Source organism: Ursus americanus, chromosome 13, assembly GCF_024610735.1.
Source record: "Ursus americanus isolate L20-20 chromosome 13, mUrsAme1.1.p, whole genome shotgun sequence".
Classification (NCBI taxonomy): Eukaryota; Metazoa; Chordata; class Mammalia; order Carnivora; family Ursidae; genus Ursus; species Ursus americanus.
Window position 1 is genome coordinate 62,587,938 of NC_142139.1, and position 22,938 is coordinate 62,610,875.

Below are 22,938 nucleotides of genomic sequence, written 5' to 3' on the forward strand. Positions count from 1 at the left end.
TAGAAAGACAGCTTTCTTCCCCCATGCAAGGAAACTCTGTTTGGGTTGGATTTTCATAGGGTAGAATATGGAGAGAGAAAGAAGAGAGGGGAAATCTGATGACTGTTGTTTTGTTTCTTTTAATCGCTAGAAATCTCTGATCTACTGGGTGCTGAGCATATCACATAATGTTTTCATAATTGTCAATTGCTTTTCCTCAGTCAAAGTCTTCAGTCAATGGACACCAGGGGCTCTCTACTTCTTCTTTGCTTTTGCTTTCTTTCCTTTGCTTGCTTTGTTGAACTTAAGAGATTCATCTTGGCCTTGCTGGCCAGTGATTGCAAGTGGGAAAGGGATAGGAGCATTGAGGTTCAATGTCTTCTTCTGAAGTTTCAGATCCAAAATATCAAAAGTTATTTGTATCTCATACTGAAGCAGCTCCTTCAGGCATTCGATCTGGATATGAATGGCCTCACTGATGAGATTTTCTAACTCCTGGAAGAAATGGAACATGGCTGGTGATCAGGGCTCTGGGGAAGGCTGAGGCCATCTGCACATAGAGTCCCTCCACAGGATCCTATTCTGAACACATCATCTCCTTTTTTTGTATTCTGGAACTTTCCATTTCCACCACCAGCTTTCTTGGCCACCCTTCTCCACCCTACTCTGTGCTCTGAAAGGCTGACTTATAAGGGCTTACCTCTGGCTTTAGGTTGAGTTCAGCCAACGGGAGGCCCTGGCAGGAGATCTGAGGCTGGAAAAAGAATGAAGTGTTTCTCCTCCTTCCCGATCTGCTGTGGGTTGGCCATGGCTCTAATCCTCTACCTACAGCTACACCTCCTACCCCATGGCCCTCTCCCATAGCTCTCTTTTTGGGTTCCAATGACTTTCTTTCCTTTTCCCTTCAGGCCTACTGTGCAATAATCCTGTTTGAGTGGGTCATTTATTATTAATATTGTTCTGGGCCTTTAGGCCAGTCCCGTATACCCCTACCTTCATCAATGGATGTTCCTTTTGGATATCATCCCCCTTCCTTACCCTCCTGCCCTTATCTCATTCTTACATCTCAAAGTTCTAGTAGCAGGCTTCATCAGAAGAAACAGGGCAAGTTGCTCAGAGAGTGGGCATGTCCCCAACCAGCCAGCCATGGGAAGAATGGAAATTCAGCCCCTATCTGCCATGTTAAAAGGAGACCCTCTCTGTCATCTCAGTCAGGACAACGACATCATGGAATCCTGGAGACATGGACCACGTATCTGTGTTTTTCCAAATTCCCTGACTGAGCAACCAAACATCTGAGGAAAGTTTGTGCTGTCTTGAGGGGCGTTGGGGGACGTACTTGGAGTACCTGATTGCCTAGAAAACATCTCTTTGAGATCTCACATTCTAATTTAAAAACTCATGCAAGATCTTACATTTGTCCCAGAATATTTTCTTGGTTGTTTTTCTATAAAAATAATGTTCTTCCCCTAAGTCCTTGGGGAGGATTGTGCTCCAAGAGGGATACATCATGTTTATCCTATGGTGGTCAGTGTCCCCAGCTCAGGCACAAGACTAGAGGCACGCAGTGGAGAGGACTCTAGTCCACAAGCTCCACCAGGCAGGGACCAGCAGCAAAGTAATGAGGGCTGGCAGGGGAGATGGGAGGGGCAGGGAATAACAGCTGTGTGAAGAAGCAGGAGTGGGAGGGAAGGCAGCCCCTTGCATTTGTGGCCTTGTCCACATATTCTAGAGTAAGGAACCCCAGAGTGGGTGGAGACAGGCTGTAGTTTAGTTCTGTTGGGTCCTTCCTTGCTGGACATTTTAATGCACTAAGATTGCATGGCAGCCTGATGTGCTATTTCTCTGGAAGACTTAACTTTAGAAGAGCCTCATTTGTTCTGTTGTGTTGATTTCTCTTTAGAGATTTTCTCCATGTTTTATATATATATTTAAAGGAATACTTCATAGGACCATTCACTCTTTGGCTGCCAATTTAGAAACCTTTTGGAACACATAGGCTCTGGGACTCTCCACCACCTCCCAGCCCCAATCCCACCAACACACGCACACAGTTGTGTATACACATATGCACAGACTTGTCTCTATGTTCAAAGAAGATGCAATAGTTATGATATAAGTGCCTATGTCTAGCTTAAAAAATGAATTTGGACTCTGCCAGGCCCTTAAGAAGTTGGTTGCCCTGGGGCCATGCTAGTTACCATTTAGTAAAGACCTGGTCATTGAGACTCTGGCTCCTGGAGCCTCAGTGGTCTTAAGACTGGTCAACAGGGCAGCCCAATTTCTTAGATCCATGCCAGATTCTTCTAGGTTCTCTCTGACCCACCAGCCCCACCCCTTGGCCTACCTCATCATATCCCCACCTTGGGCTGTCCCCAGTGGTCCTTCCCTCATCATCTTCCCCCACCCCCAGGCCTTGATGGATGAAGGGCACTGAGAAAATCTGTGGTGATTCAGAGCCTGGGGTCTTCTTTAGTGGAATTTGTCACCGATGAATGTTGCAGTGGAAAGAACTTGGACTTCAGGGTCAGCCAGGCCTCAGTCCAAATGTAAACTCTACCACTTGCTAGCTTGGTGACCTTGGGCATGTTAATTAAATTCTCTGAGCCTCACTCAGAGAATACTGAAATGGGGACAGGAATAATACCTCACAGAGATGTTTTATGAAACATGCACACAAGTCCTGTGGCCCATGCTCAGTGACTGTCCCCTTCTGCCCCATCCCATGTATGCAGACAATGGTGTCCTGGCTGTGAGTGTGACTCCAGCTGCCATGTTTTCTTGGTAGGAACAGGCATCTGTATGTGGCAAGGGAGCATCCTCCTACCTCACAGGCACAGCCTTACCTCTCTCTTCAGAACCCGGCTGGGCTGCTCAGACCTCTCTGAGAACGTTCTCTGTAGCTTGTGCTCCTGCTCCAGGTGCAGCGCCTCCTTCAGGAGCAGCACATTGGTGCGTTTTTGCACCTCAGCCATATTGAGCTCTGCCACCTGCTGCTCAAGCTGCCAGATGCCCCTGTCCATGCCCTTGGCCAGAGGGAGGGGTTGGGGAGGCGCACACACTTCCAAGTGTGTAACGGTCAGGTTGACTTCCTGGTCCTGGCCCAAGACATACTGATAGAGTTTGTAGTGGCGGATGAAAGTGTTGTGAAAGTAGTCGCAGAGGGCCAGCAGGTGGGTGGTGTTGAACTGCCCCTGGTAATCTCTGAGTTTGTTTCCCAGGATTGTTACAGCCTCAGTGATGGAGCAGCCTGCGGGCACAGAGGGGCCGAGTGTTGAGTGTGAACAGAGGTAGAACTGCATTAATAGCTGATAAATAGAGGCTCTGAACCCAGGCCCTATGAACCCAGAGTCCACGTCATACCAGCTATCCTATATTAGCATTTATTAGCTCTTAAAAGCTATGGAGTATATCACATTTCCCCTTTTGCCTTGGCTTCTGGGAAGCTCAGTGCCAATTTTATGTCGTAACTTACATTTACCTCATTTTTATAGGATTATCCCACTCCTTACCTATATTTGGACTTTTAACTCTCATTTAAAAGGTTTACTTCAGCTGTGCTTTATATTGTTTCCACTTCAAACCCTTTGGAAAGGAGATGAGGGTAAAAAAAAAAAAAGGATTCTGGTAAGAGTGGAGCATGATATGACTAGAGAGAGAGATGTCCAGGCAACTGTTATCCTTGAGATGGTGTCACAGAGTTAGGTAAATATTATGTCTAACATGCAAAAATCTGCTCCAGAGTTACACCATGGGCAATGCTTTTCTGAGCAAACCGTCTTCTCCCATCCGCTCCCATTCATTCCTTTTGCTCACAACTCCATCAAAAGGGGTAGTGACTCTTCCCAGCATATGATTGGGTCTTAACACAGGGGGTGGTTCAGTAAAGGGTCATGGCTAAATGTTGTGTATGCCCTGGTGAACAGACATCAGGTAGAGTGAGAGGCAAGACAAGGGACGGAGAAAGAACATGCCCCAGTGTAAGGGTAACTGGATCCTCATACAGATGCCATCCCTGAAGTGCACTGTAAACTCAGTCAACTGTCTCTTGCCCTCTGACTCAGTGTCTACATCTGCAGAATGAGAGCTTGGACCAGCTGACCACCAAGTCACATACTTTTGAGGATTCCACAGTTTCATCTACTGAAGATAGAGACCAAACGTTGGATGCAGGGAGCCTGGCTTTCCTCCTGGAGTGGAAGCCCAGCCTATGTGTAGATCCCTTTCCTTGTTTCTCTTGTGTGAGACCCCCCTGGGGCCCTGGAAGAGTCTCCCACCTTCCTAGCCAGAGGGCTCCATGCTCCTGTAGGAGGGGCAGTCTTAGTCTTGCCCACGTGGTTGTTTGTAAAGTTCTCCATACCCCACCCCCATTGTATGTTCATTTTTGTTCCTCAATCTTGGCTCTGTATGGGAATATTTACCTTAAATCTCCCCAGATTACTGAGATGGTAGGTCACCACTGTCTTAGAAAATAGTAGTAGATGGAGCACTACTCCACTTTGAGCCTCATTAAAATGTGCTGGGAAGCATGACTTGGACGTAGACTTTACTGTCCTGTGGAAGAGATGAAGAGGGGCCTCCACACTGTGCTGAACTGAAGGTTGGTGGGCTGTGTTTTCCCCTTCTTTCAAGGCAAATCAGTAGTCTCAGAGCCCCAAAAGAGTGCTTCTGTTTCAGAGTGGTGTAGAGGAAGGGTTTGGAGGCCTGGGACAGCTCTGTCCCTTTCTAGCTGTGACACTTGGGCCTTCATTGCCACAGATGTAAAATGGGGGATAGTTATATTTAGTTGATAGGATTGTTATGAGGATCAAATGGGATGATATGTCCAAGTGCCTTGCACAGAGCCTGCTACAAGGTAGTAATTAAAAAATGCTGTAGGAAAAAAAGAGTTTGTTTCTGCACTGTGAGAAAAGTCTCTTCTAGCCACATCTATAGTTCCTTCCTTCCATCTCTCCATCTATCCATCCATCCACCCATCCATCCACCCATCCCTCTATCCATCCATCCATTTACCATCTATCCATCCATCCATCCATCCATCCATCCATCCATCCATCCACTCATCCACCCATCTATCCACCTACCCACCCACCTACCCATCCACCCAAGATTAATTTGTCAACTGTTACTGAGTGCTTATTAATTACTAGGCACTATGCTAGGTCTGGCAATACTATGATAAATGAGACATATCCCTTGCCTTCAAAGTGCTCACAGGAGAGACACACAGGTAAATGTTACATGTGTAAGAGAAACAGAATCAGGTGAAGGGGAAAGTTCAGTTGAGGACAGGGATTCCCCCTGAGAAGATAATGCACGAGCTGCATCTCAGAGGCTTAGTGGGACTGAGCCAGTAAAGATAGGGAGGTACTTCTTGGGTACAGCCTGTGCGAGAGCACTGGGGCAAGAAGCTGCAAGGCATGGGTGGAGAACAAGACCGGGTTTGTTCTTGTTGGCACTTAAAGATGGAGGCAGAATATGGCAAGCACTGAGTGGAGAAGTAGGTGGAAAACAGATGGGTGGGACTTGGAGGCTGTATTCAGAATCCAGCGATTTGCACTATAGGCAGTCCAGGGTCTGCCCAGTGTTGTAAGCAGGTTGTACACATGGCTAGGCTTGCCTTGAACAACTGATGGTCATGTGGTGCTGGTGCATGGTGTGGCCCAGTCCAGATGGGAGTTGCTGTGGCCTGAGAATGCCAGGTCAGCAGGTGTGGGCAGGAGCAGATTGAAGTGGCAGGACTGATGGTCAGACATGGAGTGTGGTAGAAACCTGCACAACTCCCAGGTGCTTACTCTGGGATACTTGGAGGGTGGTGGGGCCACCAATAGAATATGATATAGGTGGGACATTTACCTCTGACATGATCCCTGCCCTCAGAGAGCTTCCAGTTTGTAGAAAAGGTAACAATTACACAAATGCTTAACCCCCAGCACAGGGCTTTGTGCACAATAAGGGCCAATGGGTAGCTAGCAAGTAAATGGACAAATGTTGATATTAAGTGTGTTGATGGAACTGTTCATTAACCACCCAACAAGTATTAGGGGCCTTCCACACGTCAAGAGCTCTTCCAGGTTCCAGGGAGGCAATGAGGGGCTAGGAAGAAAACACACGGAGTGTAACTCTGCTCAGGGCTACACAGGCTGGGTGGGCACAGAATAGAAAGAAGTGACTTTGTCAGGGAAGTCAGGGAGCAATTCTCTGAGGAGGTGATGAAAGAGATGAGATGAGCAGTGTCAGAGCAGTTACTGGGTAAAGAAAGGTAAGAAAGAGTGAAGCAGGCAGGGACAACATCATGTGCAAAGGCCCTGTGGTTGGAGAAAGCATGGCCCATTTGAGGAACTAAAAGGCTGGAGGTGAGGGGTTAGCAGGTTAGAAGACAGCTGGTGAGAGGTGAGGTTGGATTCTAGATGAGATTGGGAAGTGGATAGCTGCCTGATGGTGCTGGGCTTCCTAAGCCCCTATGGGAGGAGTTTGGTCTTCAGCCTAAGAGTGGTGTTGTGAAAACAATGCCCCTTCCACAACATGAGTCAGATGGTGGTCCTCCTCTTTCCCCCTCTCCCTCTGCTCCTGCCTGACAAGCTGGCCTTCCCCTATTTTTCCACCATACCCTGTATACCCTGGTGCCAAGCCTTGGTCTAGGATGCCCTTCCTGACTGTGGACGTACTCCTCACTCCCACGGTGCCAGCTTCTCACAGACACCTCTGGGACCATCCTACCCCCACCCCATCTTTTCCATAAACTAGTTATTTACTGTATGAAGCAAATGTTGAAAGTTAAGTTTACTGAAAATAATTTTAAAAAATTAATTTTGTAAATTTTTTTGTCAAAGAAATGGCAGTTTTGCATGACATTTTAAGATTTGATTGCATTTCTATTATCATTATGTATCAATATAAATTGCTTCTTTGAACATGTAATTTGATAATTACAATTTGATAAATTACTTTAAAATTACTTAGAAGGTACAATTGTAATGTTAAGTTAGATGTGATAGCTTTTTATTTTTTATTTTTTAAGTTTTTTTAAAAATTTATTATTTGAGAGAAAGAAAGAGAGAGAGGGAGCATGAGTGGGGGGTAGGGAGGGACAGAGGTGAGGGAGAGAGAAAATTCCCAAGCAGACTCTCTGCTGAGCATGGAGCCTGTAATGGGGTTCAATCCCAACCCTGAGATCATGACTTGAGCCAAAATCGTGTCAGATACTTAACCAACTGAGCCATCCAGGTACCCCCATTGATAACTTTTTAATTTTTAATTTAACTTAAAAATTTTAGTAATCTTTAAAAAGTTTTTTTGAATTTTTAAAATTTAAAATCAATTAGCCAAGGTATTTTTGATATAATGTTCAATGATTCATTAGTTTAACTCTGAATTAAATACAAAGAATAAGCTTTATATATGTATAAAGCAGATGTACATACAATATGTAATCAGAATATTTATGATGTTAAAATTTGAAAGGGTGGATCATTAGGGAAAAATGTCTAAAATGCCTCCTCAGTATGATCCAGCAATTCCACTTCTGAGTATATACCCAAAGGAAGTGAAATCAGGATCTTGAAGAGCTGTCTGTCCTCCCATGTTCATGGAAGGGTTATTCACACTAGCCAAGACACCTAAGTGTCTGTTGATGCATGAATGGTTAAAGACATTGTGAGACATATATAAATATAGATATAGAATATATAAAGAATATATATATATAAAGAATATATATATAATATCTCTCTACCTGTATACATAGAATATTACTCAGTCTTAAAAAAGAAGGAAATCCTGTCATTCCCAATGTGGATGGACCTGGAGGACATTATGCTAATTGAAATAAGCAAGACACAGAAAGACAAATGCTGCATCATCCCACTTACATGTGAAATCTAAAGAAACAGAGAGTAGAAGGATGGTTGCCAAGGGCTGGGGGGAGGGAGAAATGGGGAGATGTTGGTCAAGGAGTATAAAGTTCCAGTTATGCAGGGTGAATAAGTTCTGGAAATCTACTGCATGGGATAGTGCCAAGAGCTAGCAATACTGTTTTGCATATTTGAAATTAGCTAAGAAAGTAGATCTTAAATGTTCTCACTACAAGTGAAAGTGGTAACCATGTGAAATAACTTATTAGCCTGATTGTGGTAATCATTTCACAATATATACGTATATCAAAACATTACATTGTACACTTTAAATATTTTTCAGTATTTTTGTCAATTATACCTCAATAAGGCTGGGGGTATTTCCCACAGAAAATACTCAGAAAATAAATAAAACGGCTTCTAGGGGAACGAATAATGGAAAGAAAAGAGATGTTGTTTTAGCATGCTGCAGTGTGCAATGCACTTTTCCCCCATTTTCTGCTTTGATTCTCAGACCTTCTCACCTGTGTCACAGAGAACCAGTAGGCACTGGGACAGTGGCCCATGTGTTCCTTGGCCCGTCTCTTGTGCTGGGAACTATCTGGCCAGGCAGCTGATCCTGTGGAACCCTTCATTCCTGAACTTGTGTCCCAGGTCAGCAGTGGGGAGGGGCACAGGGCCAGTGGGAGCTCTGTGTTCCGTAATCACTTGGGGCTTTCCAAAAATACAGACCCCTCCCTGCCCACCACACACACACCTCAAAAAAGGAAGTGCTGAGTCCAGAGTAGGGCTGGCTTGGGAATGGCTGCTGCTCAGTTATGAGCCAGATTGAGCCCAAAGAACTCAGACATTGACATGCAAGGAGTCATGAAATGCCCACGTGGTAGAAGGATGAAGCCAAAACCCCCAGATGCCCCATTCTGCTGAGTGACCTTTACACACGGCACCTGTTCTCAGGACCTCAGTCCCCTCACCTGTCATATGGCCACTGGGTCCCTTCCTGCACTGGTATAAGCTTTGTGCTGCTTGGATTCGGTGGGCCTTTTGTTCTGTACTTTTTTTGCTTTTGGAGAGGACACAGAATATGACACCGAATACACAAGTCTCCACTGGTTTTTTTAAATAGTGCTCATGTCCGTTACATAATGACATAATGAAAGTTGAAGACTCCTCTAAAAGCAACATGCAAACAAGTGCCCCGGGTGGAGGGCAAAACCGGCACCGAAGCGCAGAAAGGAGGAAGGAGAAACACAAGGAGAAGGGGTAAGTGCTTGCATTGGGAAGGCATCCTGACCCAGGACGCTGGGTGGGGGGGCAGGAGCCATGGAGGGCTTCCTGCAGAGAGGACACTGGAAGCCCAGAGTGGAAGAACGGGGAGGTTGGCAGGAGATGGTGGTGAAGGGCGCTCCTGGAGAAGGGACCGCAGGGATAAAGGCTGGAAGCAAGTGGGGTATAGTGTGGGCATGTGCATGATTCACATGGCTTAGAGTTTCTGGGAGGAAAAGTTGGAGTCTGGGGGACTCGCCTGGGGGCACAGAAGGGCTTGGTGATGTCTTCAGTTTGCAAAGGGCAAACTCGTGTATGTCACATGAAAGAGTTGGACTTCAAAACAGAAGCTGGGCTCCTCAACCAGAATTCATGGACCTCAAGAACATCCAAGGATGGTCCTCGGGACCCACTGGCACCTTCTGAAATTGCATCCAGAATTTCACATGCACTTTTTTTTCCTGCTGGGGAGTGTGCGCATAGAAAAAATCATCACATTTCTGAAAGGAAATGAAGAACCGTGGCCTAGAGCTGCAGAGCCACTCAGAGGTCTTAAGCCAAGCAGGGAGAGGTCAATTGGGCATTTCAGAGGCATTGGTGGTGGTGTGCAGAGGAAGGCAGGTATGATCAGTAAAGGAATCTCAGAGGCTGGGGGCCTAAGGTGAAGTCATTGTTTTCTGATAATCAAAGCCGAACTCCAGGTTGGTGTAGAGGCGAAGGTGTGTGAAATTCCTGAGGTGGATCATTGCATCTTCTCTGGGCTCCGTGGAACCAAATGAACATACTGGCAAGTGCTCTGTCCCTCCTCCAGCCTGGCCTGGCATTCCATGGGGCTGGGATCACCCGCATCTTCCAGATGTGGGTGGCCACAACTGCTTGGTTTGTCAAGGCCTGCCCTTGGTCTTCTCTGTTCGGCTCCCTGCAGCTATGCACAGAGCTCAGGTATGAATCAAAAAGTCTGAGGGTAGGGCACCTGGGTGGCTCAGTCAGATAAGCGTCTGCCTTCAGCTCAGGTCATGATCCTGGGGTCCTGGGATCGAGCCCCGCGTTGGGCTCCCTTCCCAGTGGGAAGCCTGCTTCTCCCTCTCCTCTGCCACTCCCCCCTGCTTGTACTCTCCCATGCTCTCTGCCCCCTCTCTCAAATAAATAAGTAAATTCTTAAAAAAAAAAAAAGAGGTCTGAGGGCCCAGTCATGCTGAGTGACCTCAGCAAACGTTGGCAGGTGCTCCCGGCTACCTGTCATCCTGGCAGGTGCCCTGTTATGGGCATGGATTATAGCCTTAGCCTTAAGGTCATAAAGCCCAAGTATGGACCTCCTCCAGGGTCACTGAAGAAGGAGTCCCTGGGTTGGATTCTAACTTCCAGTCCCAAGCCTCTTTTGACCAGCTCTGGTTTTCAGCAAAGATCATCCCAAGCTGGCTCCTAAGACACACTTTCTTGGCTCTCAGACCATTCTCCATTTGCTGCAGGTTGAGGAGGTTCTGATGACTCAGAAAGCCAAGGATTAAGTCTCAGAGAGAAGCCTCTGGCTGCCAGGGGACAGATCTGTACGTGCAAGTTGCTCTTCAATAACAGGGAGTGGCTTTCATTTGCATTGGCTGATGGAAACTTCCTGAAGATGGTCCCCAAACCCCTGGAGGCCAGCACCTGCACGGGGACGCAGGCACGGGAGTGGAGGAGAGCAATGAGCAGGGATAGAACGGGGTGGGGTGACAACAGCAGATGCCCCAGAATCAGGGCAAAAAGGCACTGAGCTTGGACCAGGCACTGTGGGTGCCCTCCTCCCACTGTCCCTCATAGGCGAGGTCTGGGGCTGGGTGAGAGCAAGGGAGATGCACCACGTCCCAGAAGGGTTGGGAACAGTGAAGAGGTGCTGCTACTTCTGGGTGGGAGTGAGGGGGAGGATCTAAGTGCCACCAGTGCCCCCTGACAAACCAGTTTGGTTGCCCCTGCCTTGGCTTGAAGGGGAGGAACCAAGTCGGGCTGCAGCCTGGCTGGTTACCTTTCTGAGCACCTACCAGGGCTGGCCTGGAATGGTGGGAAGCAGACAAAACACAGGACCTGCCTCTCTGCCCCCATCCTGCATCCTTGAACCCTGTCCCCTGCCCATCTCTCTGCTCATAGTAAGGTTCTGCCAAACTCATTTACACCAAGGTGCTAATGACAGTGACAGCTCAGAAGACAGGGTATGCTTTCCTTGAGGCAGCAGAGGACTCTTGTTTGGGGAGTTCTCACTGGGACTCGTGTGCCCTGGGTCATCTCAGGCTCCACCCAACCCCTCCTAGCTCTGTGAGGAGAAGAGTAGGCACTTTACCTGTGAGAGAAACTGAGTCTCAAGGAATCAAAGGATTTGCTTAAGAACATATAGCTGGTGGTGTGGGGAAGCCAGAATCCAAACCCAAGCCTGACCCAGCCATCCACTTCCAAGCAGCCATGGGCTCTCTCTGTAGACCCTTGGAGGTGGACACTGGAGGGGACCCCCCAATCCTTTCCACCATGATTTTCCAAAGGATGTTCTGCAATCAGTATTACATAGAAATGAATGCTCTGCAGCCAGAGACTTTGAAGATATGTTGAACAGAAAGAAATCAAACAGAGCCCTTAATATGCTAGTGGACTCAGCAAATGGCCAAAAAAGGTTGAGCATATGCAAAATTTCTCAAATTTATTTGAGGCAAATAGTCTCTCAGACCAAGGAGCCGATTGTGGCAACTATTGAACTAGTCTAGCCCTCTCATGCTAGAGATGGGAAACTGAGGCCCCTTTCTGCCTCCACGAACCTGACTAGAAGTTCTAGATACCTCATGCAAGTGCAATCCTATGGTACGTGGCCTTTTGTAGCTGACTTATGTCACTTAGTCCTCAAATGTCATCCAGAATTTCCTCCCGTTGTCAGGCTGAGTAGTATTTCTTTTTATGCATACATCCCATTTTTTTATCCATTCACCTGCTGACGGGCATGTAAACCCATATGGATGGGTTGCTTCTGCCTTTTGGCTGTTGTGAACAATGTTGCCATGAACATGGATGGACATGTATCTGTTCAAGTGCCTCTTTTCAGTTCTTGGGGGGTTTATACCCAGAAGTGGCGTTGCTAGGTCACATGGCAATCCTATGTTTAATTTTTTGAGGAACCTCCCTACTATTCTCCTGCCTACCAGGTGTTTTGTTTTTGTTTTTAAGATAAACCAATAGTCACATTAAAGAAAAAACCTACCCCAACAGCAGGATTAGAAAGATTTTGTTGACCTTGTGAAGATTTCCTGACTCTTCACTATCCTGGAACTCAAAGGGCAAATACAGGGCCATGTATTTTAGACTGTCATGGGCTTTTGCCGAAACTCTTCTCCTTACCTAAAGTGGTCCCCCAACCTCACCTGCTTAGCATACGCACCCCCTCACTGTTTCACACCCCCATTCCTCAAGAAGTTGATGTTCTTTAATAAGGAAGTGTTTTTATTTTTTTGAGGTTTTTATTTAAATTCCAGTTAGGTAACATACAGTGTTATATTAGTTTCGGGTGTACAATATAGTGATTCAACACTTCTGTACATCACGTGGTGCTCGGTGCTCATCACAAGTGCCCTCCTTAATCCCCATCAGCTATTTCATCCAACCCCCACTTACCTCCCCACCGTAACCATCAGTTTGTTTTCTATAGTTGAGAGTCTGTTTAAGAAGTTTGCATGCTTAGGGGCGCCTGGGTGGCACAGCGGTTAAGCGTCTGCCTTCGGCTCAGGGCGTGATCCCGGCGTTCTGGGATCGAGCCCCGCATCGGGCTCCTCCGCTATGAGCCTGCTTCTTCCTCTCCCACTCCCCCTGCCCTCTCTCGCTGGCTGTCTCTATCTCTGTCGAATAAACAAATAAAATCTTAAAAAAAAAAAAGAAGTTTGCACGCTTAATGCTAAAGAGCTTTGGCAGAAAGAACAAACTCCGGGGCCAGAAGATCTCAAGGTTAATGATGGTTCTGTCCTTTACTGTGTGATAATTTGCAAGTTACCTAACCTCTCTGAACTTCAGCTGCATCATTGTGAAATGGGTACAGAGTACCCACCCACTTACAATTACTGTGAGCATTAAAGAGATGATTTATGAGGAGAGCTCAGCACATAGGGACGGCTGAAGGGACATCCCATCTTTTCCATCCTCTAGCACAGTGCCCTGGCAATGTTTGCTGCAGAATGGCTGAGTGAGTGGGATGGATTAGACCGATTCAGGGAAGAGGCTTTGGCGGGCAGAACGGAAGTCTTCAGGCAGAAGGCTCAAAGAGACTCATTTTATTTTTTTCATAATAATTTTTTATTATGTTATGTTAGTCACCATACAGTATACCCTTAGTTTCTTTTTTTTAATGATTTTTTATTATATTATGTTAGTCACCATACAGTACATCCCCGGTTTCCGATGTAAGGCTTGATGACTCATTAGTTGTGTATAACACCCAGTGCACCATGCAATACGTGCCCTCCTTACTACCCATCACCGGTCTATCCCATTCCCCCAACCCCCTCCCCTCTGAGGCCCTCAGTTTGTTTCTCATAGTCCATAGTCTCTCATGTTTCATTTCCCCTTCTGATTACCCCCCCTTTCTTTATCCCTTTCTTCCCCTACCGATCATCCTAGTTCTTATGTTCCATAGATGAGAGAAATCATATGATAGTTGTCTTTCTCTGCTTGACTTATTTCACTTAGCATTATCTCCTCCAGTGCCGTCCATGTTGTAGCAAATGTTGAGAACTCGTTCTTTCTGATAGCTGAGTAATATTCCATTCTATATATGGACCACAACTTCTTAATCCAGTCATCTGTTGAAGGGCATCTCGGCTTTTCCACGATTTACCTATTGTGGACATTGCTGCTATGAACATTGGGGTGCATATGGCCCTTCTCTTCACTACGTCTGTATCTTTGGGGTAAACACCCAGTAGTGCAATGGCTGGATCATAGGGTAGCTCAATTTTTAACTTTTTAAGGGACCTCCACACTGTTTTCCAGAGTGGCTGTACCAACTTGCATTCCCACCAACAATGTAGGAGGGATCCCCTTTCTCCACATCCTCTCCAACAATTGTTGTTTCTTGCCTTGTCTATTTTTGCCATTCTAACTGGCGTAAGGTGGTATCTCAGTGTGGTTTTGATTTGAATTTCCTTGATGGCTAATGATTTTGAACATTTCTTCATGTGTCTGTTAGCCATTTGTATGTCTTAATTGGAAAAGTGTCTGTTCATATCTTCTGCCCATTTTTTGATTTGTTTATTTGTTTCTCGTGTATTGAGTTTGAGAAGTTCTTTGTAGATCTTGGATACCAGTCCTTTATCTGTAGTATCATTTGCAAATATCTTCTCCCATTCCGTGGGCTGCCTCTTAGTTTTTCTGACTGTTTCCTTGGCTGTGCAGAAACTTTTAATCTTCATGAAGTCCCATAAATTCATTTTATCTTTTGTTTCTCTTGCCTTTGGGGATGTGTCATGAAAAAGATTGCTTTGGCTGATGTCTTGGAGGTTGCTGCCTATGTTCTCCTCTAGAATTTTGATGGATTCCTGTCTCACATTGAGGTCTTTCATCCATTTGGAGTTTATTTTTGTGTATGGTGTGAGATAGTGGTCAAGTTTCATTCTTTTGCATGTAGCTGTCCAATTTTCCCAGCACCATTTATTGAAGAGACTGTCTTTTTCCCACTGGATGTTTTTTCCTGCTTTATCAAATATTAGTTGCCCAAAGAGCCGAGGGTCCATTTCTGGGCTCTCTATTCTGTTCCATTGGTCTATGTGTCTGTTTTTGTGCCAGTACCATGCTGTCTTTGTGATCACAGCTTTGTAGTACAGCTCGAAATCCGGTATTGTGATGCCCCCAGCTTTGTTTTTCCTTTTCAACAGTTCCTTGGAGATTCGGGGCCTTTTCTGTTTCCATACAAATTTAAGGACTATTTGTTCCAGTTCTTTGAAAAATGTCCTCGGTATTTTGATCGGGATAGCATTGAAAGTGTAGATTGCTCTGGGTAGCATGGACATTTTAACTATGTTAATTCTTCCAATCTATGAGCATGGAATATCTTTCCATCTTTTTATGTCTTCCTCAATGTCTTTCAAGAGTGATTTATAGTTTCTAGAATATAGGTCCTTTACGTCTCTGGTTAAGTTAATTCCAAGGTAACGTATGGTTTTTGGTGTTATTGTAAATGGGATGGATTCCCTAATTTCTTTTTCTTCGGTCTCGTTATTCGTGTATAGAAATGCAACTGATTTCTGAGCATTGATTTTGTATCCCGCCACATTACTGAATTGCTCTATAACTTCTAATAGTTTGGGAGTGGCTTCTTTTGGGTTTTCCATATAGAGTATCATGTCGTCTGCGAAGAGAGACATTTTGACTTCTTCTTTGCCGATTTGAATACCTTTGATCCCTTTTTGTCATCTGATTGCTGTTGCAAGGACTTCTAGTACTATGTTGAATAATAGTGGCGAGAGTGGGCATCCTTGTCGAGTTCCTGATCTTAAGGGAAAGGCTTCCAGCTTTTCCCCATTGAGAATAATATTTGCAGTAGGCTTTTCATAGATGGCTTTTATGAGATTGAGAAACGTACTGTCTATTCCTACACTCTGAAGGGTTTTAATCAGGAAAGGATGCTGTATTTTGTCAAATGCTTTTTCGGCATCGATTGAGAGGATCATATGGTTCCTGATTCTTTTCTTGTTGATATGATGTATCACGCTGATTGATTTGCGAATATTGAACCACGCTTGCATCCCAGGTATGAATCCCACTTGATCATGATGGATAATCCTTTTAATGTACTGTTGGATTCTATTAGCAAGTATCTTGTTGAGGATTTTGGCGTCCATATTCATTAGGGAGATTGTTCTGTAATTCTCCTTTTTGAGGGGGTCTTTGCCTGGTTTGGGGATCAAGGTAATATTGGCCTCATAGAATGAGTTTGGTAGCTTTCCTTCTGTTTCTATTTTTTGAAATAGCTTTAGGAGAATAGGTATTATTTCTTCTTTGAATGTTTGGTAGAATTCCCCAGGAAAACCGTCCGGGCCTGGAGTTTTGTTATTTGGAAGGTTGTTTATCACTGACTCAATTTCTTCATAATTAATTGGCCTGTTTAAGAAATCAATTTCTTCCTGTTTCAATCTTGGTAGTTTATAGGTTTCCAGGAAGGATTCCATCTCTTCCAGATTGCTTAGTTTATTGGCATATAGCTGTTGATAAAAATTTCTAATAATCCTTCCAATTTCAATGGTGTTCGTTGTGACCTCTCCTCTTTCATTCATAATTTTAATAATCTGGGTCCTTTCTCTTTTCTTTTGGATAAGTCTTGCCAGTGGTCTGTCAATTTTATTGATTCTCTCAAAGAACCAGCTTCTAGTCCTGTTGATCTGCTCTACTGTACTTCTGGTTTCTGCTTGATTGATTTCAGCTCTAATTTTGGTCAACTGCTTCCTCGTGCATGGATTAGGCCTGTCCCTCCGTTGCTGTTCCAGCTTCTTGAGGTGAGAATATAAAAAGTGCATTTTAGATTTTTCTATTCTTTTGAGTGAGGCTTGGATGGCTATATTTCCCCCTTAGGACTGCCTTTGCAGTATCCCATAGGTTTTGGACTATTGTATATTCATTCTCATTGGTCTCCATAAATTGTTTAAATTGATTTTTGATTTCCTGGTTTATCAAGTCATTCCTGAGCAGGATGCTTCTTAGTCTCCAAGTGTTTGAGTTTCTTCCAAATTTTTCCTTGTGGTTGAGTTCCAATTTCAGAGCGTTGTGGTCTGAGAATATGCAGGGGATAATTTCAATCTTTTGGTATTGGTTGAGACCTGTTTTGTGTCCCAGAACATGGTCTATTCTTGAGAATGTTCCATGGGCATTAGAATAGAATGAGTATTCTTTGGTTCTGGGGTGTAGTGTTCTATATATATCTATGAGGTCCAACTCGTCGAGTATGGCATTCAAAGCCTTTGATTCTTTGCTTAGTTTTTGCCAGGGTGTTCTGTCTATTTCTGGTAGTGGAGTGTTGCGGTCCCCTACTATTAATGTATTTTTATCTATATGTCTCTTTATTCTGGTTAAGAGTTGGCTTGTGTATCTTGCTGCTCCCCTGTTGGGGGCATATATATTTATAATTGTCATATCCACTTGTTGAATACTTCCTTTAAGAATAATATAGTGCCCTTCTGCGTCTCTAACTATAGTCTGTAGTTTAAAATCCAATTTATCTGATATGAGAATTGCTACCCCAGCTTTCTTTTGAGGTCCATTTGCGTGAAAGATGGTACTCCATCCCCTTACTCTCAGTCTGAATGCATCTTTGGGTTCAAAATGAATCTCTTGTAGACAGCAAATGGATGGGTCATTTCTTTTTATCCAATCTGCAACCCTGTGGCGTTATATGGGAGCATTTATGCCATTAACATTAAGACTGAGTACTGAGAGATATGATTTTAATGATGCCATGTTGCCAGTAAAGTCTTTGTTTGTATTGGCTGTGACTTTCTGTTCTGTATCACTCTTGGGGCCTTTTTACTTTTATAGAACCCCCCGTAATATCTCCTGTAGGGCTGGTTTCGTGGTTACGAAATTGGTTAGTGACTGGCGATTCTGAAATGTCTTTATTTCTCCATCAATTCTGAATGACAGCCTTGCTGGATAAAGGATCCTTGGCTGCATGTTTTTCTCTGAAAGAGCTTTAAATATGCTCCCCCAACCCTTTCTCTCATTCCAGGTCTGTGTAGACAGGTCTGACGTAATTCTGATGCCTTTGCCTTGGTACGTGAGAGATTTCTTTGCCCTGGCCACTTTCAATACTGTATCCTTGGATCTAATATTTGCGAATTGCACTATGACGTGACGTGGCGTAGGTTTGTCGTGGTTGAGCTTGGGAGGGGTCCTCTCTGCCTCTTGGACATGAATGTTTGTTTCCCTCGCTAGATTAGGGAAGTTTTCAGCTACAATTTGTTCAAATATCTCTTCTAGACCTCTGTTTTTCTCCACCCCCTCGGGGATACCGATGATTCTAACATTGGATCGTTTCATTGAGTCAGTAATCTCCCGTAACCTACATTTGTGGGCTTGGATTTTTTTTAAGAGCAGCTTCTATTTTGGTTTTTTCCTCTATTAACCCATCCTCCAATTCACTAACCCGTTCCTCAGCTTTGGTGACCCTGGCCGTCAGAGCCTCTAGTTTTACCTGCATTTGGCTCATAGAATTTTTAATTTCTGTCAGATTCGCTCTCATTTCTGTCCTTGAGGATTCTATATTCTCAGTAACCTTTTCGTTAATAGTTTTTTCAATTCTACTCATCATTTTGACCATCGTTACTCTGAATTCCATTTCTGATACTTTGGTTACATCCATATCCATTATTTCTGTGGCAGAGGCCACAGACTCACTGTCTTTTCTTTGCTGGGGGGGGGCTTCTCCTTCTTGTCATTCTGATGAGGAGAGGTTGCGGGGTTGTCCAGAGCCCAAAATATTGACTGGGTCCCAGGCTGTGCCCCTTGTTTTATAGGGATCTTAGGGATGTGGGCTTCTTCTTTAAAGATTTTATTTATTTATTTATGTGGCAGCCAACCAGCGAGAGAGGGAACAGAAGCAGGGGAGTGGGAGAGGAAGAAGCAGGCTCCCAGCGGAGGAGCCCGATGAGGGACTCCTTTCCGGAATGCCGGGATCACGCCCTAAGCCGAAGACATGCGCTCAATGACTGAGCCACCCAGGCGCCCGGGTTGTGGGCTTCTTGATTTTTCAGCTTGCCTTCTGTGTTCTGGGGGAGGGGCCTGCCACGCTGATACTCAGGCAACCCTGTTTGGGTAGAGTCTCTGCGTCCCCTGCGAGGGGGGATGGGGATGGGCATGCTGTGAGCCGGTATTTCCAGGCTTTTTTCTCTGGCGGCTTTCCCTGGCCTTTCTTCTGAGAGTCAGAGCAGCAACGGCCGAATTTCAGCCTCTGTCACAGAACAGAGGGATTGCGGCCCGTTCTCTAATGTTCTGGCCACTTTAACTCTGTTACTATTGGTGCTGCTCAACCCTGCAGCGTCCCGGGATGTGCGCCCCACACCCGGCGTCCCAGCCTTCACTTCCAGGGCCAGCGCGTCTCTATCCTTTGTGTTTCTAACGCCGCCAGCAGCCAGCCACCCCGCGTGCCGCGCGCTCCCGGAGCTCCCGGTCTCAGTCTGGATCCAGTGAGCACACCGGGATTCCGGTGTTCCGTGAGATGCCTGGTGGCGCGCGCTCACGGCTCACGGTCTCAGTCCACTCTCTCGAGGGTGCCGGTCCGCGAGCCCGCCCGCTCCCCCGTGCAAGTGGCTACCGCTTCCCGGCGCCTGAATGCGGCGGCTCCCTCCCCCTTCCGTTTATCTTCCGATATCTGTGCACGGTTTCATGGCTCCCTGCTTCGTACCTCAATACTCAGTGCTGGAGATGTTCATTTGTAGAGATCCAGATGCATCTTCCTGCACCTCAGGCTGGTTCTGTGGTTGTTTAGGCTGGTCTGGTACCTATCCAGCTCGACTCGGGGGACCGGCTGAAAAAGGTGTCTCCTACTCCTCTGCCATCTTAACTCCTCCCTTCAGTATACCCTTAGTTTCTGATGTAGTGTTCCATGATTCATTATTTCCGTAGAATACCCAGTGCACCATGCAATATGTGCCCTCCTTAATACCCATCACCGGTCTATCCCAATCCCCCACCCCCTTCCCCTCTGAAGCCCTCAGTTTTTTCCCCAGAGTCCATAGTCTCTCATGGTTCATTCCCCCTTCTGTTTACCCTCCCTTCATTCTTCCCTTCCTTCTCCTACCCATCTTCCTATTTCTTATGTTCCGTAAGTGAGTGAAACCATATGATAATTGTCTTTCTCTGCTTGACTTATTTCACTTAGCATAATCTCCTCCAGTCCTGTCCATGTTGTGCAAATGTTAGGTAATTGTTCTTTCTGATGGCTGAGTAATATTCCATCGTATATATGGACCACAACTTTTTAATCCAGTCATCTGTTGAGGGGCGTCTTGGCTCCTTCCACAATTTAGCTATTGTGGACAATGCTGCTATGAACATTGGGGTGCATATGGCCCTTCTCTTCACTACGTCTGTATCTTTGGGGTAAATACCCAGTAGTGCAACTGCCGGATCATAGGGTATCTCAATTTTTAACTTTTTAAGGGACCTCTACACTTACGAAAAAATGTTCAAAATCATTAGCCATCAGGGAAATTCAAATCAAAACCACCTTGAGATACCACCTTAAGCCAGTTAGAATGGCAAAAATGGACAAGGCAAGAAACAACAAATGTTGGAGAGGATGTGGAGAAAGGGGAACTCTCTTACACTATTGGTGGGAATGCAAGTTGGTACAGCCACTCAGAGAGACCCATTTTAATTCAGCAGCAGGAAGAACTTTCTAGAAGCAAGGGCTTTATTAATGGAGCAGTCTAGCCTTGAGGAGTGGAGGCTTTTGGCTGGCGAGAGGATTCTTAAATAATGTGTGTGTGATGGTGTTGGTGGGGCTTGAGTCAGGTGATCTCTTGGGTCCCTTTTTGATTCTAAGGAGTTATGGTGATTTCCACAGAGCTGACAGTCTTCCACAGCCACATCTAAGGGGCGGTGGGTGCCTCATGGCCAAGCTCTGCAGCTGTTGCAAGTTTAGTGAACGGAGTTCTGACTTTGGATCTTCATCATCATCCTTATTGTCATCATCCTTGAGTTGAAAATGACTAAGTAATCCCACAGTCTCAGGGACATGGGACTGCGCTTAGACTAAAAATAGGCTATTTCATACCCGTGCCTTGTCCCCTCTGATACCGGGGGACTCCGAGACTGACAAGCCTGTCCAGATGACTGGGAAGGACATGGGAAGTTAGAAGTAGAGCATGAGGTCACTCCAAAGGGTCAGAGGTCAGGTTTGAGGGCACCGGTACCACCCACCCACACACAGGTGACACATCTGGGCCAGAACACACTAACCAAAGGACACAGCTCCTCTTCTCAGCTGGGCCTGTGCCACCCACCACCTTGGATCCATCCTGCTGGGGGGCAGGATCCCAGGTACATGCTGTAACTCCAGGTGACCCAGTTAGGAGCCCCACCCCCAGGTGTTCCACACCTTGTTCTTCCAGGTGCTCAGCTCTTCCTGCATGCCAGCAGTCTCATTCCACTCACCATGGGGTGCTATCCCAGGTTTTATGCTTCTCAGACCCTCATATACCCCGTGTACAGATCCCTTTGGTCAAGGTGGAAGGTCAGATGGCAGGATGTGTTCTGCTGTCAAGCAGACCTGGGTTCAAATCCCAATTCCATCTATTGGAGGTGTGACCTGGGCCAAGTTACTTCAACTCTCTGGGCCTCAATTCTTTATCATTAAAATAATGTCTATGATGCAAGAGCACAGTGAGGATTATAGATGCTACATGCAAAAATGCCAGGATCATAGAGTCCTCACTCTTCCTCCCTCTGCAGGATATATGTCCCTTGGGGAAGGCTGAGGGAGGTTTCTATGGCACAGTCTTGATTTCTGGCCTACCTACAGTCTCACCTGGAGAGCTGTGACCTTAGTGTATAGGCTGAATTAAGTGTCCCCATAATTCATATGTTGAAGTCCTAACCCCCTGTGCCTCTAAATGGGACTGTATTTGGAAATAGAGTCTTTAAAGAGATAATTCAGGTTAAATGAGGTCATGTGGGTGGCCCTAATTCAATATGACTGGTGTCCTTAAGAAAAGAAGAGATTAGGACACACAGAAACACACAGAAAAGGCCATGTGAGGTGCACAGGGAGAAGATGGCCATCTATGAGCCAAGGAAGGAGGCCTAAGAAGAAATCAACTCTGCTGATACGTCAATCTTGACTTCCTGCCTCCAGAACTGGGAGACAATAAATGTCTGTTTTTGGAACTGCCCCATCTGTGGTACTTTGTTGTAATGGCCCCAGCAGACTGATACCCTCACGGAAGTATCTCTGAAAGAGCAGTTGCCCATTTGTCCCAAGAAATGGCTTTCTCAAGATTTCAATCGATGGCCTTTGTGGAAGCTTCCACTCTCCAGCAACAAAGAAGTTGCCGCCAAAGGCCCCTCCTCAGGATCTAGTGGGAGAGGCATGGGGTTCCGGCTGCCCTGGAGAAGGATGCTGGAAAAGCTACTTTCCAAGATGAGTGAAGGTGCATTTTTTTCTCAGCTTGGGCTGGTCCTAAATCGTTGGAGGCTCCCTGATGTGGGGTAGGGTACTCAAGGGGCTGGTGGAGTAGACCCTGGGCATGGCCACGTGTGTTCTGGTAGGAAGAGCTTGTGCAGGGTAAGTTGGGAAAGTGATGCCTCCTGCCAGCCCCAGGTTGCTGGGGGCAGCTGGTGTGGCTGCTTTCAATCCTACGGCTGCCTAGATGACATTTCCTGGAGAATCAGGAGTGGCCATGGATGGAACTACAGATACGGTGCTATGACCCACTGGGCAGTCACCTGGCTACCTCATGCCTCCGCCAACTGGTCATCAAGGCCCACTTCCTCACAGCCCCAGGATATGGGGCCAAGTCAGAAGAAAAGAAGTTCTTCTAGCCCAGATGTGTAGGGAAAGCATCAGAGAGTGAAGGCTGAGGCAAGAGAGGCTATTCCCCTCCCACCCCTTACCCACTACAATGCACCAGTCCGAGATAGAATGCACAGGGCCTTCTGGGTACCCCAAATCTCTGCCACTCCCAGATGCAAAGTTGGAGACCTCAGGGTTCCCATATGCCCCAACACCTCTCTCCTCTCCTTTCCCAGAGATTCAACAAGGTGTGCAAAATCTGCCCACTTCCTACGATTTCTTTCCATCAGGACAGAGCTGGCAACTTATTGTTTCTCTGTGGTGTGCCTGGTGACT

The 22,938-nt window shown here is 45.9% G+C and overlaps 1 protein-coding gene across 1 annotated transcript in view; it reads right to left on the bottom strand.

Annotated features, from left to right (window-relative positions):
* Positions 1-234: 234 nt before the first annotated feature.
* The window catches only part of C13H8orf74 (chromosome 13 C8orf74 homolog), a 36,052-nt gene continuing 13,348 nt past the window's right edge, over positions 235-22,938 (bottom strand). The window contains exons 3-4 of the mRNA XM_045799388.1: positions 2,826-3,229; positions 235-474 (exon numbers count right to left, since the gene is read on the bottom strand). Coding sequence (XP_045655344.1) covers positions 235-474; positions 2,826-3,229 — 644 coding nt within the window. The remainder of the gene's footprint in view (positions 475-2,825; positions 3,230-22,938) is intronic.